This window comes from Ictalurus punctatus, chromosome 20, assembly GCF_001660625.3.
Source record: "Ictalurus punctatus breed USDA103 chromosome 20, Coco_2.0, whole genome shotgun sequence".
Classification (NCBI taxonomy): Eukaryota; Metazoa; Chordata; class Actinopteri; order Siluriformes; family Ictaluridae; genus Ictalurus; species Ictalurus punctatus.
Window position 1 is genome coordinate 15,963,725 of NC_030435.2, and position 19,246 is coordinate 15,982,970.

The following is a 19,246-nucleotide window of genomic DNA, read 5'->3' on the forward strand; positions in this document are numbered from 1 at the left end:
GTATACAGTAAATAATAAAAGCTACTTCAGAGTTCAGAAGTATTTTGTGAGAGAACTAATTTTTCCCAAAGTACAACAATTTTTCTCTTTACTTCATAGTTTGAATTCAGAAATAGAAAACAATGACTTGGATCTCTGCTCAGAGCTAAGAGTAAGGAAAAACGCCAGGAATGAATGCAAGTGAGGAGTTTTGTTTCTTGGAAATTCATGTACAATGCTATGTAATTGGAAAATAAATAAATGTTTTATTCATCTTTGGCTGGATTTCAGGTTGTCCTTGAGATGTGATGGCTCCAATCCTGATACAAAAGCAGTTTTTGCATACATTTCAGTTATTGTATCTGAATATTCAGGGGACACTGAAATCAAATGGGGAAGCTTCTTTCAGTCTTACTATGAGACTAAAGGGTTAACTGAGAGGTAAGGACACAATTTAGCTCAAGCTTATTATATATATCTTATATGTGCTGGGTACAAATTTAATGCAGTCTCTGTGATGTTATATAAATAACACACAAACAGAGCAAACCACCCAATATTTTTTGGAGTTGCATATATTTACCACCAGTTTACCACTGCTATCCAATTTATAATGAAAAGAATATGCTAACTGTCTTGCGAGACAACTACAGCGGTAAATGTTGCTGAGTACACAATATGTTGTTATGCATTTAGGATCACATACAGAGTTGGTGACTTAAGTTCAATAGTTACAGCAATATTTGCTTGTTACACATATTCAGTCATGTTAAGCAGATGCATAAGTCAGTTTTTTTTAGGTTCCCTGTCTGATTTTTCAAATTACTAGGGTGTATGGGGTGCCATTGTGTGTGTGTGTGTGTGTGTGTGTGTGTGTGTGTGTGTATTACATATTCTTTTTTTTATTATGTTTTTTTATTTGAAAAGTAAGTTTTTACTTTTCTGTAATACATTTATGTATTACTTATTGAAAACTGTTAGACATTTTAATTTTGAAACAATCATTCGGTCTCTGTAAGTTTGCTGGTTATATGCATGACTAATGCTATGTGAAAAAACAATATTTACTATTAACTAGAATTTTCCGAGCCAATTATGTCAACTACTGGACTCGATTCTTGTCTAACCTGACATTAAAAAGAAAAATAGGCTTAAGATCAAGGTCTGAATCTGTCATATCTGAAACATTCTTCTGTTGTAGGCAAACTCCACCCAGCATGCATAACTCTTGTTCTGAATAGTGCTTAAGTCTGTTTTCTGAATACCCATGTAAATGGCACACTTATATAGCACTTTTATCCAAAGTGCTTTACACTTTATCTCATTCACCCATTCACACACACACTCACATACCAATGGTAGCAGACTGCCATGCAAGGCACTAACTTGCCATTGGGAGCAACTTGGGGTTCAGCAGCAACTTGGGAGTTGTGTCCAAGGACACTTCGGCATGTAGAGTCCTGTGGGCATGTGGGTCATGGGTCATGTGGGCCAGGAATCGAACCGCCAACCCTACGATTAGTGGACAACCCGCTCTACCAACTGAGCCACAGCCACCCTATGTGCACAATTTCAGTACTAAATCTTCACTACATGAGCTTTATTCAGCTCTGTATACAGCCCAAATTACTATTGAAGTGAAAATGTGCTGGTTTATTTCACATCATAGAAACCCATACTTTGCTGAGAAAACAGATGCCTTGCTGTCTTTCCTGCATGTTGTACCTGGACTGGAGGAGGTGGAATTTGGCATACACAGTCTAACAGAGAGCTGGGCTCCTAGGATCCTCTTTCTCTGTCATGCAAACCCCAATATTCGTAGAATCCGGTAGGAAAAAACCCTGCACCTGTGCTCTACCTTTGTTTTATACACTCAAGTTACTGAGCTTGAGTTCAAATATGCTTTTGCAGTTACTGCTTCAGGCTTAGAATCCAGTTTTTTCTGATAATATGATTATAGACATATCTTAAGCAATATAGTAAAAAAAAAAAAAACAATTAAGAAATGTTTTATCTTATTATCTTTAAGCACATTATTTTTTTTAACAGTCTGCTGTTGGAAAATGCTCAGCAAAATGATCAGGACAGTGCCTGCTCATCTTTAACCATTAAAAGAAACTTCACAGACATGTAAATCATTTTAATTATTCTTTTCTTTCTGAGCATGACCCTTGACCTGCTAATTAACTATCAAATATATTGTGAGATAATTGGACAAAAATAAATATTTCATTCTACAATAATACTTGATATTTTACAAATCTTCACAGTAATAGGATGAGCATTATTGTTGTTGTGAGATGTTTGTGCTCATTATCTCCCTTTCTACGCGTGTCTGTATATGACCTGCAGTGATTAATATCTTTATAAAGTGATTTTTGTGACATGTATTTCACACTGGCTACTGCCGATTGGTTTATAAAGATCATTATCAAATTTAAATCATTCACTTAAATATAAACTGCTATATACATCACTATTCTGATACTGAATCTATGTATATTCTTGTGTAAACTCTTATCTTTTTTTAAGGGTTACTTTGAAAATCGATATGCTAAGCATCACCACTATACCATCCCTCATTCACCTCAAGTTACCATGTTCTGAGATCAGCAACCTCGATGGAGCTGGTCTTCTTTACAGACTGAAGTGCCTTGAGGGTTTAAATGATACGTAAGTATAATGTAGTAGTTTGCGTAAATATACAGTTATGTAGACAAACTTCATATTTTCAGATCTATACAAACAAATACATATTTAAAGTTTGTTTCTGTGTAAGACAATTTCATTTTTAGTGTTAAAACTATTTATTTATTTATTTATTTTTACTGTAGATCCCAAGAGTACAACATGCAATTAAATGAGCTGATCTCATTCCTCCGCTCTGTTCCTAACCTTCAGAAATTGAAATTGCACATTGAGAACCTAACTACAATCTGGGTTAAAAGGGTGCTTTCCTTGAAAACCTGCCACAGTCTTAGAAAGATCTTGTGAGAACAAGTACCATGGCTCTTTTCTCTTATCAACATCTAAACCTGAGTCACTCAGTTTGTGAGGCCTGACTCTTTCTTATTATTTTACAAAAGTTTGAAACAATCTGTATTTGTCTTTCAGTGTGACTACCTTATCAGATGACATGTTAATGGAGGAGGCAATCTCAGAACTTAAAAAAAATTGGACATGCCAGGAGTGTGTTGTGGTTATTACAGGGTTTGTTCCTTCTTTCTTTCATTTAACTATCTATTACATTCATAAAGTTAAAATAACATTTCACCATTAATATATTGTATGAATAAACATGCCAGAGTTTTTTTAAAAGTTATGATTAAAGACATTTAAGGTTTGTAAATATATAAATGTAATTAATGACAGTAATATAGATTAATGACCTTTCCTGTTTATTAATACAGACTGAGATGCAGCAACCCTACTGCAAAATGTTCAAAGCAAAACTGGCATCAAGAATGCAACAAAAATATGAAACTCTCATTCTGTGGAGGCCAGTATTCTGAGGAGCCCTTGATGTATGGACAGCGTGAGACAGACAGTGAGAGCGAAGAGTGTAAATATTACACATTTGAGTGTTATCCTGATGTAATAGAGGTAGATGAAGAGGAAGATGGAGATGTCTTCATAATTTGAACAGTATATGCTTTTATGAAACATAACAGAGGTAAAAATTAACATCTTGACGAAAAATGACCTCTAATGCACACTGCAGGCCAAATGGAAAAGTGACATTATGCAATTATCTCTTTCCCTCTCTCTATGTATGTACAATTCTGGAGTTGCTCTTGTTTGTGGGCTTTGGAAAATCACATTTTAAAATGTTAAGGATTATTTAATATAACACTGGGAAAAAAATCTATATAATAATACAAATAAGCAAATAAGGACCTAAATAAATACAAAAAAGACATGAAGTATGCAAATAAAAAATGTTATGGCATCTTCATTTTACATTTTAAAAATCACCACTGCCTCTGAAATAGTATAATTTCTATTACACTTTGATTATACTATACATTACATAACACTTTCTGTACTCTCCTTAACTTTACCTTGGTATTTTATAATATAAAAATCACTTTAAAATATATAGAACCTACTTAAATATTTGTCATTCTTTTTAAGTAAACTGATTGGTTAAAATGATTATTACCCGTGTATCTCTTCAGTCTTTCCACAGACATGATTGGTTTTTTTTGTTTGGTTGGTTTTTTTTACAATTTAAACAAACAAACAAACAAACAAACAAAAACAAAACTGAGCAGAAATTACTGGCTTGCCAAAAGGTGTTCTATTAAAATGTTTGTGCCAGGTTTTCTTCAGTTACAAAAACGTAGACTAGATTAAAACTTTGTCTTAACATTTTAATAAACTATATGACTACATTGATACATCAAATTATATGTTTACCTATGAGTAATTCTTTAATGTTAATAGAGGAAATGTGATTTAAGTTCATGATACAATTCAAACATATTAATGTCTCAAACATAATTTTCATTCCAATAAAAATATCTATTGGTTTTGAGAGAGAAAATAAAAGTTATCCATGTGTAATCCTGCAGTTTATTTTTTATTAGTGTTTAAAGTCGGCAATAGTTCTTTCCTCGCGTAATCATATTTTGATCATGAGTGATGAGGTTTCACTGACCAATCGTCACGTGCTTCCCTCTAGACCAATAAGGTGGCCGCTTTTTGAAAGGACATGTAAACATGAGTCCAAGATGTCTGCGCCCTTGTCATCAATATCCAGTCGCGAAGAAAAGGAAATTACGGCCAGACCTCCTTCAAAACCTCGTCAAAATGATTATAAACAATGCTATATTTATCTCATGCCATAAAGAAAGAAGAAACAAAGGATTTTACACGCACACGTTGGGGATACATTCAGAAACAGCGTCAAAGGGTGGCTTGGTTTGCATGGTGAGAATCGGAGAATAGCAGAAATATACAAACATTGTCTAGAAATCGAGTTTGGCAATGTTCCCGAAGACGCTGGGGTTCACTCCACTTGCTACAGGCGTTTCATTGACAAAAAGCGCTTGGATGCGGATGAGAAACGGGTCACACAGCGTCCTGAAGCTCAAGATGCTCACGAAGGTCAGTCTGTGTCATCGGGTAGTAGAACCTCAACAACTGAATGTCCGACAAAGAAACTTGGGTCCAGGACGGCTGCCAGTAGCTTGTGCAGCTTGTGCAGCTTGTGCTTCCTGCCTTGTGCATGCTTTGTTAGAAAATGGACAAGTACATTACTGTGGCAGGAAAATGCCAGAATCACCACCTTTCACAGGCAGAAACATTGTCAGCAGGTAGGTAAAAACAAAGTACACACACACACGTTTAAACTTTGAAGTTTTAGGCCATATGCTGGGTACCATGGCTAACTTTCAATTACGATTACATAATTTATCTTATATTTACTAAACAGTCAGATTTGCATTGTTTTGCAAACAGGTACAGCCAGAACACTCAATATTGTTGAACTGTGAACACAGTTTTTACTCATTGATTTTACTTAAAAATTTATTCCATTTTATCTATCTATTTATTTATTTATTTATTTACAGGCCAGTTGCTGAAAGCTACTGGGATGAAGGAAGACACTAGCATTTTTGTGCATATTCAAGACAAATACTGTGTGTCTTGAGGTGTGATACCACAAGTCCTGTTATAGACAGTACACCAGGTTCTTGACAAAGTCTACTGCAACAGTTACTGGGACCTCAAAAGAACAGTAAGTTATTATATTGCACATTATCAAATAATAATGAATAATTCCCTCAGATTATTGCACATTTCAAAAGTAAAGCATTGACCATCTACATAGTTTGTATATTGTCAGTTTGTCTGTAAACACTGTCTTGACCGCACAACTCTTGGCACAGTAATTCAATATGATAAAATGTGTATTGGTTCGTGAAAGTAGAAGAAACTAGAAATAATTTATTACCAATGGATTTTCTTTCTGAAAAATAAATAAATAAAAATCTTCTCAAATCACTTGGTCAAATGCTTTTGATTTGCTGCTGTTTATACTATATTTAAAATAGAAGCCATTGTGAAATAGTTATGGCACATAAAATATATATTTTCTGTTTTTTTATGTGTTTTCTTATCAGAAATGAGCCAACTACAAGATCTTTTGTGAGAGTATCATCCACCATAGAATAATTGTAAACTAAAAGGTGCTGACAATGATGCAGCTAAGAAGGATCTTTTTAAATCTTGTGATAAAGTAGGAAGATCTTGATGCTTCAAACTACAGGCAATTTAAATGCCATGAGTTTCTTTGGCAGCTTTGGAAAGATAATTTTTTTCGCACAAAAATGGAATTCATAGTAATGATCATAATCATATTTTATAACATGTAGAAGCTGATACACAGTGTATTTCAACTCAATTATTTTCCGTGTGAATATATCTTTATTTATACCAATGTGATCATTTTCACTCTATTTTTGTTGATAAATTGAAGAGGAGGTTGACCCGTGATTTTCCCCAGCTGGTGTTTCACTCCCCCAACAAGTGCAACATCTGTGAGATGGTTTTTGCTGAAACATTGTCTGCAGATAAGCTGATAGACAGGCTACCTCATGCATCAGCTACAGAAACAACAGGGTCAACTGAGGTAAGTAGCCAAAGTGTTGAAATTTTATGGACGGGATCACAATGGAAAAAGATTCTATCAGATGGAACAAACAAAGGGATACTGGCAGAATTCCTCTATGTTGTGTGGCGAGATGCTGATCTTACCGCTGTGGGCAAGGACTTAAGCTTGTACATAGCACATGGAAACCTGTGTCACTGTGTGACTGTAATGGAGGGTTTACAAACGTTCAGTGATGTTGAAGATCTGACATGTGATCATGAAGAATGTGACACCAGGGTGTTTTTACATTCACAACATGCTGCACTACCTTTGAACTACTTTGCAAATATGTGTGCCACCTGTATGGCCAGCCATCTGCCGAAAATGTGAACAATGCAAGATACAAAGCATTCTGCATGGCATCGTCAGCTTTGCCATGCAGAACTATCCATGCCCCCAACAAGTGACTGCTTGTACCAACACTGCTAAAGGGCAAACTACCAAGCAGCCATAATGAGGCTTTCTCTGAAAGGCATAATGTGTGCCCCTTCACCTGTTGGCAATGGATGCCACCTTGAGGATGGGGAGTTAACAGTGACCTGGATGACTAAAAATCCTGCCCCTGAAAGTGTGTTGCAGATAGTCCACTGCAGTTGCAAGCAAGGCAAATGTGAGAATGGAAGATGTTCCTGTATGGCTGCAAGACTGTCTGTGTCCGTGCCAAAATTGTGCAAATGTTTCCCAGGAAACAGAGGAAAGAGCTATATGGTATGATAGCTCTGATGATAGTGATAGGGATGATGCTGATGAGTAAAGACACATTGCGTAATATTTTAGGCTGATTTTGAGCTGTAATGAATCTATTGTAGAATTGTCCTTTTTTGGCATTATTCAGAATTAAGGGGGGGTGGGGTAGCATTTTGAGTCATTTCAGCCAACATAGGCCAAAGTGTGCTTCTTTTTCTTTCTTTCTGTGATTACACAGTGCCTACTGAAAATTCATATGTATAAAACATCACAAAGTTTTACTAAATTTACAATGTGTATGTTTAATTTTGCTTGGTGCTAATCAGTGAAGTTGAAGTGTATTTTCTACAAATTTGCCAGATTTCATGGTCTATGTTAACATTAATGCACCAGTACATGTCTCAAATGTTTGGTACATCTATAAATGTCATTTTGAGAGATATTTTGTGTTGCCAAAATGAATATTAAAAAAAGCTACAAGCAAAACCAGCAGCATAAGATTTTAGTTTTTTAAAATTCACAATTATATACCTATGGTAAATAGTGCACTTATATAGCGCTTTTATCCAAAGCGTGTTACACTGTGTCTCATTCACTCTCTCACACACACACACTCTAATGGTAGTAGAGCTGCCATGCAAGGCGCTAACTTGCCATCGGGAGCAACTTGGGGTTCAGTGTCTTGCCCAAGGACACTCCAGCATGTGGAGTCATTCAGGCCGGAAATCGAACCACCAACCCTACGATTAGTGGGCAACACGCTCTACCACCTGAGCCACATTTATGGATCATGACAAAAATACTGCGAGATATTTTGTGGACAACTTTATGTTAAAAGTCCATAAGGGTGGTGTCTATGCAAAAATGCATTAAAAAGTAGTGCCCAGGTGTGGGAACGAAAAGCACTTTTCTAGCCACTTTTTCGTAGTTCACCTTATGGCCTACTAGCTGCGCTGGGACTTACAATTTTATTGGATCCCTCTGCTGTTCGTCACTGACTGAGCTGAAATAATTAATAACCAACGGACTAAACTATTTTTAGGGAGCAGACAGGAGATATTTGGAAAACAGTCCTGGGTAACTGCATCACCTCTACCCATATCTTGTTTTATTCCTTACATAAACAGAACAATTAGAATATTTTTTATAAGTATTTAACATATTGTTATATGTTAAATAACAATGGCTTGTTTGCTGTTACTAGGCCTATTTATATTTAAAAAAAAAAAAAAAGGGTTATTCTGTATAAATGTGATTTGCCCAGCTGCCCCCATTAGTGAGCAGTGCTTTTGTAGAAAAGTAGCAGTTAATAACAGTTTCTGCCATTAAAAAAACAATAATATACTATATAATACTACTTGATACCACTAAGGGTACTTTTGAGGTGAAAGAGCTTAATTTGAGCTGGATCCTGATGGAATAGGATTGTTGGCTCAAATTTAGCCTATTACCCAAAAACATTTAAAATTCAACTTAGAAGCCAATACTCACATCTACCTCTGAGCCCAGTTGGAGATAGAAAAAAACACCAGCCGTGAGTGAGAAGAAGCAAGGGTCCAGCTTTATTGTTCCGTTCCACCACATGAGATCCACACCGATGAGAATTCTCAGAAGTAATCTGATACCCTGAGCTTAAGCTCCAGTATTTATACTGTACTTACACAGTAAATAACCCATATGTTTCAAGAAGACTATGATCTCACTACCAATCGGGATAAAAAGAGCTCATCTACCTTACTCTTATGTTCCAGAAAAGGGCTATTCCACTTACACATAGAATCAAAACCAGGGGTTTCAAATTACACATAAAATCAGAACCAAGGGATTTCTAATAACCCAGGAAGTCAAAACCACGGGATTTCAATAACCCAGAGACTCAAAACTAAGGGATTTCAGTAACCCAGAGAATCAAAACCAGAGGATTTCAGTAACCCAGAGAATCGAAACCAAGGGATTTGAATTACCCGTAAAATCAAAAGTGGAGAGAAAAAACAATCTAGAGTGACCTTGGTCTTACTGTTATCTCGCCGGGGGGGGGCCAGCTTGACTCAGCCACCCTTATAAATGGCTCCTCATGGTTCTTTCTTAAAATTAAGGCCTTCCTTGCGAGCCTGCATTTCTAGTTTATAATTTATTTTCATATTAGCTCTATATCTCTATTTTATATATAGTTATACTGCTTGAAAACACGGTTTACTGTACTTCCTACTTCATAATATCATTATATTGCCCTTCTACTGTCCCATATATCCTATTATTCTGTTTTTTATAGAGTATATATATTATTATTATAAGATATTACCCTTATAATATCTTAATATTCCTTTTTATTATTCTTATAAAGTTATTGTAGTATGTGTGTGAGAGAGAGAGTGTGTGTGTGTGTTATGTCTACTTGCCCGCCCTTGACTGTACGAGAGTGTGTGTGTGTGTGGTGTGTTAGCACTCCTCAGCTTGTATACTTCTTTTTGACTTTTTGACTAATAAACCATAGTGTATTACTCTTAAAGATCTAAGATCTTTAAAGTGTGAACCCAATTCAATATTCAATATCGGTCAATATCCGCCTCACACTGCTTCTGTGTGTCTTGGTGCCCGTCTTTTCTTCTTCTCCCCTTTACTGGATACTAGGTCTCCCTCATGTTTATTTTATGACATTTTTTATCCACAACAGGATCCAGCACCTCCCAATGATATCACATCTGCGTTCTGCAACCTTTTGATGTGGATCTGCCTGCTCTGCAGTTGGATGTTTAAAGTCTCACACGCTAATAGTAGCAAAACAAAGAGTTTTCATTTTTAATTCACCAAATGTAAAACAGAACCACAAAAAACTGCAATAAAAATGGTAATCTTATGGTGCTCACATTTTGCGTGTAGGCAATCATAGCCTCTTTCACCCAAGTAATCATTTCAAATTCAAAGAATTTATTGTCATAAAGCAAAGCTTATACACTCTTAAAACAGATGAGTTGAAAATAACACATTGTGTTAATTTAACACACCTGCGTGTCTAGTTAAGAACACATTTTGTGTTGCTTTTAACACAATCAGTTTGTTAGTATATTTAACATATTTGTGTTATTTCAACACATTATGTGTGGAAATATTTAACACATCATGTGCTCATTTTAACACACCTCTGTGTCTAGTTAAGGACAACATAATCAGTGTGTTAGTACATTTAACACATGCTGTGTGTATATTTCCAAACAAATGTGTAAAAATATAACACAGATGTCTTTATACTTTTTTCTCTACAATTATCATAAAATGCAATTTGTTTGTATGCTAAAATTCTACTGAAATGCTCACGAAATAAACAAACAATTGCATGAAATTCAGGTGACATTTATTAAAATGATTAAAACATTTAACAGATGTATAAGAATTGGTGTTGATGCATCTACTTATCTCCCTGCCATCTGGGAAGACAAGAGTCCCACTTCCTTCCATTTGAAAAGCTGTAAAAGAGCAAAAAGAGTTTTGGTTAGTTGTTTTCTACGAAATATGGACAAATGCCTTTGGGCTTCAACTGAGAAATTGCATTACAGAATCCCAAATTGTGTAACTTTAGAAATGTGACCTCCACTCCCCTAATGAACAAAACGGCATGGTAGATTCACCATGAAAATCTAGCTGACTTGAGAATATTTATTTTCCAGCCTTTAGCGCCTCACCACCAATTTATTTGCACAACCTAATTAAGTTAACCTACAGTATCTCACAAAAGTGAGTACACCCCTCACATTTTTGTAAATATTTGATTATATCTTTTAATGTGGCAACACTGAAGAAATGACACTTTGCTACAATGTAAAGTAGTGAGTGTACAGCTTGTGTAACGGTGTAAATTTGCTGTCCCCTCAAAATAACAACACACAGTCATTAATGTCTAAACCGCTGGCAACAAAAGTGAGTACACCCCTAAGTGAAAATCTCCAAATCGGGCCCAAAGTGTCAATATTTTGTGTGGCCACCATTATTTTCCAGCACTGCCTTAACCCTCTTGGGCATGGAGTTCACCAGAGCTTCACAGGTTGCCACTGGAGTCCTCTTCCACTCCTCCATGATGACATCACGGAGCTGTTAGAGACCTTGTGTTCCTCCACCTTTGAGGATGCCCCATAGATGCTCAATAGGGTTTAGGTCTGGAGACATCCTTGGCCAGTCCATCACCTTCACCCTCAGCTTCTTTAGCAAGGCAGTGGTTGTCTTGGAGGTGTGTTTGGGGTCATTATCATGCTGGAATACTGCATACTGATCATGCTCTGCTTCAGTATGTCACATTACATGTTGGCATTCATGGTTCCCTCAATGAACTGTAGGTCCCCAGTGCCGGCAGCACTAATGCAGCCCAAGACCATGACACTCCCACCACCATGCTTGACTTTAGGCAAGACACACTTGTGTTTGTACTCCTCAACTGGTTGCCGCCACACATGCTTGACACCATCTGAACCAAATAAGTTTATCTTGGTCAAATCAGACCACAGGAAATGGTTCCAGTAATCCATGTCCTTAGTCTGCTTGTCTTCAACAAACTGTTTCCAGGCTTTTTTGTGCATCATCTTTAGAAGAGGCTTCCTTCTGGGACGACAGCCATGCAGACCAATTTGATGCAGTGTGCGGTGTATGGTCTGAGCACTGACAGGCTGACCCCCACCCCTTCAACCTCTGCAGTAATGCTGACAGCACTCATACATGAGCACGTGCACTCAACTTCTTTGGTCAACCATGGCGAGGCCTGTTCTGAGTGGAACCTGTCCTGTTAAACCACTGTATGGTCTTGGCCACCATGCTGCAGCTCGGTGGCAGGGTCTTGGCAGTCTTCTTATAGCCTAGGCCATCTTTATGTAGAGCAGCAACTCTTTTTTTTTTTTTTTCTTTTTTCAAATCCTCAGATAATTCTTTGCCATGAGGTGCCATGTTGAACTTAAAGTGACCAGTATTAGGGAGTGTGAGAGCAATGACACCAAATTTAACACACATGCTCCCCATTCACACCTGAGACCTTGTAACACTAACAAGCCACATGACACCGGTGAGGGAAAATGGCTAATTGGGCCCAATTTGGACATTTTCACTTAGGGGTTTAGACTTTTTATATATATATATCCTTTTCTGTATGCACAAAAAGCACTGAATTAAACTACCGTCCTAAATTAATATTTAAAACTCCATTTCATTCCACCTTGTGGTTTCTGTTACTCACTGCCTTTAGGCATATTTTGTTTACTTTTGATCAGTGTTTTAATTAGACATTACAGAACTTACTCGCGCACCCACTCTGCATCACCGCGTCTGCATTGCGAGTGAGGAGCAAAACGCGGCCTCGGTACTAACAGACCACTTCCGTTATAATAAACAACAGAAGTTACACTTATACAGCATATGACAATAAACTGAAATTAAACTAAACCTTTTAATCAACTCGCGACAGCATCACTGTTGTGCTCATGCTACACAATCTCCGCTTTATAAAGTTTGATCTTCTCCGTGGTGTTTAATATAAAATACCCCCCTGCCTTAGAGGACTTGTAGGTCGCACACTTTCATAACGTACTAATGTAGTGAGTAAACACACCCCATGCCATGAGCAGACCAACTAATCAATAATGAGATTTGTTAACAACAATTTTCATAATCGATTATTATCAGTTTTATCGATTAGTTGTTGCAGCTCTAAACACATCACACTTTTTAACTGTGTAACATTATGGATCAGGTGTGAGGCTCAAGTGTTCAGGACAGAGGAGCTTGCACTTTTCGGTTTCTCGGTAACATGACAAAAATGCATCTTTCATCACATTAATTTCAAGCGGAAAAAAAGAGAGCCTGGTGAAGGAATGACTGTATAAAGCTTGTTACAACCCAGTCTAAGTTGGGATGCACAGATTAACCAGCTCACGACTCAAAGGAAAAGACCTCCAAGTAAGGGAAGCCAGGAATAACAGACACCAACAGGTTTCAACAAAAGTATTGGTATATTGTAAAACACACAAGTGTGTGTGTATATATATATATATATATATATATATATATATATATATATATATATATATACACACACACACACACATACACACACACAAACACACAACTGTACAGAGAACCAACACCAGGTGTAACTTCAGGGTGGGCCAAGGCCAAGATAATAAACAAAAATAATTCTTTGTTAGGTAGCTAGTTTACCTAAAAGGAAAATAACAAAGAAAATACAAGTATACTTCCCTAACTACCTAAGCCAAAAACAGAGACAAAAGGACCCCTCTCCCAAAAGAAATGGCAGCCACACCCCTACTGCCGGTTAATCGAGTGAAACATATATAAAGTGGTGAATATAATGCACATAAACAAATACAACCAAACTCACAGTCAGAACCAGGCAAGAGTCAAAACCAGAACACAGTACACAGTCAGAACACAGAATATTTATAGCTACAAGGGCAAGCAACACGAACCAAACACAATCCCCTAACACCAGATCACATGTAACCACCTCCAACATCCTCCATTCTCTCTTCCCTCTTCCTCTTTAAATATAGTCACCATTATTGTGATGTCATCCGGGGAGGTGGCTAGGGCAGGCTGGAAACTCTGGGAGGGAGTTCGGACCTGCACACAAAATATGGCACAGCACACAGAAAAAAAACTTCACATCCCAAAGATTAGCAGGTTGTAACAAGCTCCTATAATGTAATTAGTAACATGAATTTAACTTCCTTGTAGAAAAACCTACTGACTTTTAAAAAATGTTAAATAATCTTTTCCTAAGAGAAAACGTCACATCAATGAGGATGCACATTTTAAATTGGTATGTAGAATGTCCGCTGTACAAGTGTCTGTGAATGAGTTGTTACTATAGAAACAATAACACATGTAGAAGACACCTTTATATGTCACATATATGTTACAGTACAGCAAAATTCTTCTCTTCACATATCCCAGCTTTTCATGAAGTTGGGGTCAGAGCACAGGGTCAGCCATGATATGGTGCCCCTGGAGCAGAGCGATTAAAGGGCCTTGTTCAAGGGCCCAACAGTGGCATCTCAGCAGAGTTGGGGCTCAAACCCCCAACTTTTATCAGTACTTTTATCAGTAACACTAAAAGTCAGGGCCAAGTCGTGGAAGTCCATAAAGTCAATTAGTATTTTTTTTTTATAACAAAGATAAAGGTGTTTTCTCAAGTTCATAGCTTACTATAACAAAAGTTATTTTCCAATTTTGGAACACTGGCCACAACCATGTATATATTGTTATTATGGTGATTCCTGCAGTAATTACATTCCATGCATTTCGATCACAATTTGTCTTGTGAGCTATAAAACATTGAGGCAGCATTGCTCAAATATCATGCGATACCATAGTGGTGTCTCAGACCCTCAGACTGGATGGCAATGAAACTGACCATTCATTCAGGACCACTATAGTGTCCACGACAGTATAGTTGCAGATTTCTGAGTCACTTTCTCATGTGACGCTCATTTAAAAAAACGATCTAGCACTAACAAATATATGGTTAGATAGATGGATGTACTTTATTCATCCCAAAGGGGAAATTTGATCAAAATGTAGTCAAACACAGTCACTCGAGCTCAGGATTGAACCAAGGAGGGAAGAGCTCTAAAACAGTAACACTCACCCCACACCAGCTATTTGTTGTTATACCACCCATTGATTAAAGTAAAAATGGATGTGCTCATCCATGATGTACATAATGTATACCTAATCATGCATTTCGACAGCATGAGAAAAATAAGTTGTGATCTTTGAGAAAACAATATCTCTTCAGAGACACCAGAATACAGCTCAAATGAAGCCATGATCCCAAACTGTGGGCATTCATATTTTCAGCAGAAAGGTCTAGCTGAGGCTAAGGACCTAAATTACTTCCAGGCTACAACAGCCTAGCCCAGAGTTGCTTGAAAATATATCAAAATATACTATAATCTATATTTTTCATTATTATTTTTTTATATCATTACATATATTTATGTTCATTTTATATACAACCAAAGTTTCAAAAAAGTTGGTACGCTGTGTAAAATTGAAATAAAAACAGAATGCAATGATTTGCAAATCTCATAAACCCATATGTTTTTCACAATAGAACATAGAAAACATATCAAATGTTTAAACTGAGTAAATATACCATTTTAAGAAAAAATAAGGTAATTTTGAATTTCATGGCTGCAACATGTCTCAAAAAACTTGGGCAAGAGAACACTGGAAAAGTAAGTGTCCCAACTTTTTTAAGATGTGTTGCGGCCATGAAATTCAAAATTATTATTATTATTTATTTATTTATTAATGGTACATTTAGTCAGTTTACACATTAGATGTTTCTATGTTTTATTGTGAATAACATATGGGTTTATGAGATTTGTAGATCATTGCATTCGGTTTTTATTTATTTACATTTTACTCAGTGTCCCAACTTTTTTGGAACTGGGGTTTTATATTTTTTATATTTTAATGATTTGATTACATTAATTTATTAAATAACAAGAAACTAGATGAATTTACATTTCCAAATATTTTGAAAAAGAATTAATTATTTCCATAAGAGGGAGGCAAAGGAAAATTCAAATGCAGTTAGAAGTTTTATTAATGAAACTGGTAAACAAATCCAAAATGTCCATTCATGTTTGTATGCCATGGTGTCTTCTGTGAAATTAATTTTCTTACTGATTCTGTTGTTCACCTGACAATTACTCGTTATCATGGTGATTACAGCAATTTTAAAAATCATAGAACAATTAGTTTTTGGTTTATGAATGAATTAACACAAAAACACAGATCGTACATGGACCATAAAGTTTGGTGAAACACCATTACTTTTGAAAGTAAAGAGTATTTTATACAACAAAATTGGTTTAGGTTTACAAATTATTGCAATAAAAATAATAGGATTGGTTTTTATTAGTATTTTATGGTGTTTTGATATTTCATAAACTTTTGCTAGATGTAGTGCTATATAAAGCTTCCCAATTAGATATACCATTGTGACATCACAACAAAACACCTTTGGTAAAGTGATGGCTTTTTTACTGCACACATATTGTACCTTAAAAGACCAAGCTACAGTGAGCGAAAAAAGTTTTTGATCCCCTGCTGATTTTGTACGTTTGCCCACTGACAAAGAAATGATCATTCTATAATTTTAATGGTAGATTTATTTGAACAGTGACAGACAGAATAACAACAAGAAAATCCAGAAAAATGCATGTCAAAAATGTTATAAATTGATTTGCATTTTAATGAGGGAAATAAGTATTTGACCACTCTGTAAAACATGACTTAGTACTTGGTGGCAAAACCCTTGTTGGCAATCACAGAGGTCAGACGTTTCTTGTAGTTGGCCACCAGGTTTGCACACATCTCAGGAGGGATTTTGTCCCACTCCTCTTTGCAGATCTTCTCCAAGTCATTAAGGTTTCGAGGCTTACGTTTGGCAACTCGAACCTTCAGCTCCCTCCACAGATTTTCTATGGGATTAAGGTCTGGAGACTGGCTAGGCCACTCCAGGACCTTAATGTGCTTCTTCTTGAGCCACTCCTTTGTGGCCTTGGCCGTGTGTTTTGGGTCACTGTCATGCTGGAATACCCATCCACGACCCATTTTCAATGCCCTGGCTGAGGGAAGGAGGTTCTCACCCAAGATTTGACGGTACATGGCCCCGCCCATCGTCCCTTTGATGCAGTGAAGTTGTCCTGTCCCCTTAGCAGAAAAACACCCCCAAAGCATAATGTTTCCACCTCCATGTTTGACGGTGGGGATGGTGTTCTTGGGGTCATAGGCAGCATTCCTCCTCCTCCAAACACGGCAAGTTGAGTTGATGCCAAAGAGCTCCATTTTGGTCTCATCTGACCTCAACACTTTCACCCAGTTGTCCTCTGAATCATTCAGATGCTCATTGGCAAACTTCAGACGGGCATGTATATGTGCTTTCTTGAGCAGGGGGACCTTGCGGGCGATGCAGGATTTCAGTCCTTCACGGCGTAGTGTGTTACCAATTGTTTTCTTGGTGACTATGGTCCCAGCTGCCTTGAGATCATTGACAAGATCCTCCCGTGTAGTTCTGGGCTGATTCCTCACTGTTCTCATGATCATTGCAACTGCACGAGGTGAGATCTTGCATGGAGCCCCAGGCCGAGGGAGATTGACAGTTCTTTTGTGTTTCTTCCATTTGCGAATAATCGCACCAACTGTTGTCACCTTCTCACCAAGCTGCTTGGCAATGGTCTTGTAGCCCATTCCAGACTTGTGTAGACCTACAATCTTGTCCCTGACATCCTTGGAGAGCTCTTTGGTCTTGGCCATGGTGGAGAGTTTGGAATCTGATTGATTGATTGCTTCTGTGGACAGGTGTCTTTTATACAGGTAACAAGATGAGATTAAGAGCACTCCCTTTAAGAGTGTGCTCCTAATCTCAGCTCGTTACCTGTATAAAAGACACCTGGGAGCCAGAAATTTTTCTGATTGAGAGGGGTTCAAATACTTATTTCCCTCATTAAAATGCAAATCAATTTATAACATTTTTGACATGCGTTTTTCTGGATTTTCTTGTTGTTATTCTGTCTGTCACTGTTCAAATAAATCTACCATTAAAATTATAGACTGATCATTTCTTTGTCAGTGGGAAAATGTACAAAATCAGCAGGGGATCAAATACTTTTTTCCCTCACTGTACATAATTATAATTATAAAGATAATTTGGACAAAATGACAAATTAAACCAAGAAAAATAGTTAAATAATTAATATCAGTTAATTCTCTGAAATGAAGTGCTAGCTTGTGGCTAGCTGCTTACTTGCCAAAATGATGTTGGGCTAGCGTTAGTCTAAAGTTGTTATCATTAATTAATTCATTATTATTATTATTATTATTATTATTATTATTATTATTATTACTACCACTTAGCACAGTTCTCTTTCTCTTTTCCTCATCTTCTTGTTTCCTCTCTTTTATGGTATCCAGACAGGTAAGTTATTTTAATTTCGATGTAATATTTTATAAATATGATAAAATAGTTTTCATTTTAAAATAATATAATAATATATCATATAATATATTATATAATATAATTAACTATATTATTATCATCTTTAAAGAAAGGGAAGCTTATGCTGACTAAAGATATTTTGTCTGACTATTTTAGTAGTGCGGTTCTGCTTCTTTTGGGCATCTTTTACAATATGTTTTGTTGAAATTATGTTTTATCTTTCATTTCTGCACAGCTATAAACCAGGACAATAGGGTAGTGTTCCTGTAGCTCAGTACTATTCTGTAGATGTAAATGTTATTTTATTTTATTTGTAAGTTTGTTTGTGGCCATATGGCTAAGCCAGTGGTGTTACGGATGTTTTGTGAGACCCCAAAGGGCCATAATCAGAGGTTTTTAATAAAAAAAAAAAATAATAATTTAACATTTTCTATCGATTTACACCAATAACCTAGGCTCTGAAATTAGAACAGGATGTTTCTTGGATAAAGAAGAGCTAAAATAAACTGCAGCACTTTTATATGATTATTGAACTGTTATGAAGGTTTTTTTAATGCATTTTAAAGAAATTCATTCATCCTTTTTAATAAGCCTTTTTTTGTAATTGTGACTTTATTGTGTAAATTTTGATTGTTTAATTAAATAGTGTCCCCACTGTAGTCATGTTTGAGGTCAGTAAACTTTGCCTATACTGAGATATACACAAACTGTGTGCAAGTGTGTGCATTTACTAGCAGTACAGTAATACATGTGTATGTGTGTATCCCAGATCCAGTGGAGGATCCAGTTCTCAATGTCTCACTCCATCAAAGCAGTGGCACCTGTAATGTGACTCTCACCTGTGAAGCTCAGAGTCTCTCAATCATTTGTCAGCTATAATGATATAGGTGTCAGCTATAATGATAATTGTGATA

The 19,246-nt window shown here is 36.5% G+C and overlaps 1 protein-coding gene across 10 annotated transcripts in view; it reads left to right on the forward strand.

Annotated features, from left to right (window-relative positions):
• Positions 1-5,988, forward strand: part of LOC108280423 (uncharacterized) — a 55,480-nt gene extending 49,492 nt beyond the window's left edge. For 5 of the 10 annotated variants that reach the window (XM_053673845.1, XM_053673846.1, XM_017495376.3 and 2 more), the window contains 8 exons: positions 100-180; positions 271-420; positions 1,649-1,807; positions 2,029-2,109; positions 2,512-2,652; positions 2,814-2,969; positions 3,094-3,189; positions 3,390-5,988. In XM_053673845.1, the coding sequence (XP_053529820.1) occupies positions 100-180; positions 271-420; positions 1,649-1,807; positions 2,029-2,109; positions 2,512-2,652; positions 2,814-2,969; positions 3,094-3,189; positions 3,390-3,621 (1,096 nt within the window). In that variant the 3' untranslated portion in view covers positions 3,622-5,988. Of the gene's footprint in view, positions 1-99; positions 181-270; positions 421-1,648; positions 1,808-2,028; positions 2,110-2,511; positions 2,653-2,813; positions 2,970-3,093; positions 3,190-3,389 lie in introns of those variants that run through there. The other 5 variants (XR_008393097.1, XM_017495380.3, XM_053673847.1 and 2 more) reach the window with 5 other exon arrangements.
• Positions 5,989-19,246: the final 13,258 nt, after the last annotated feature.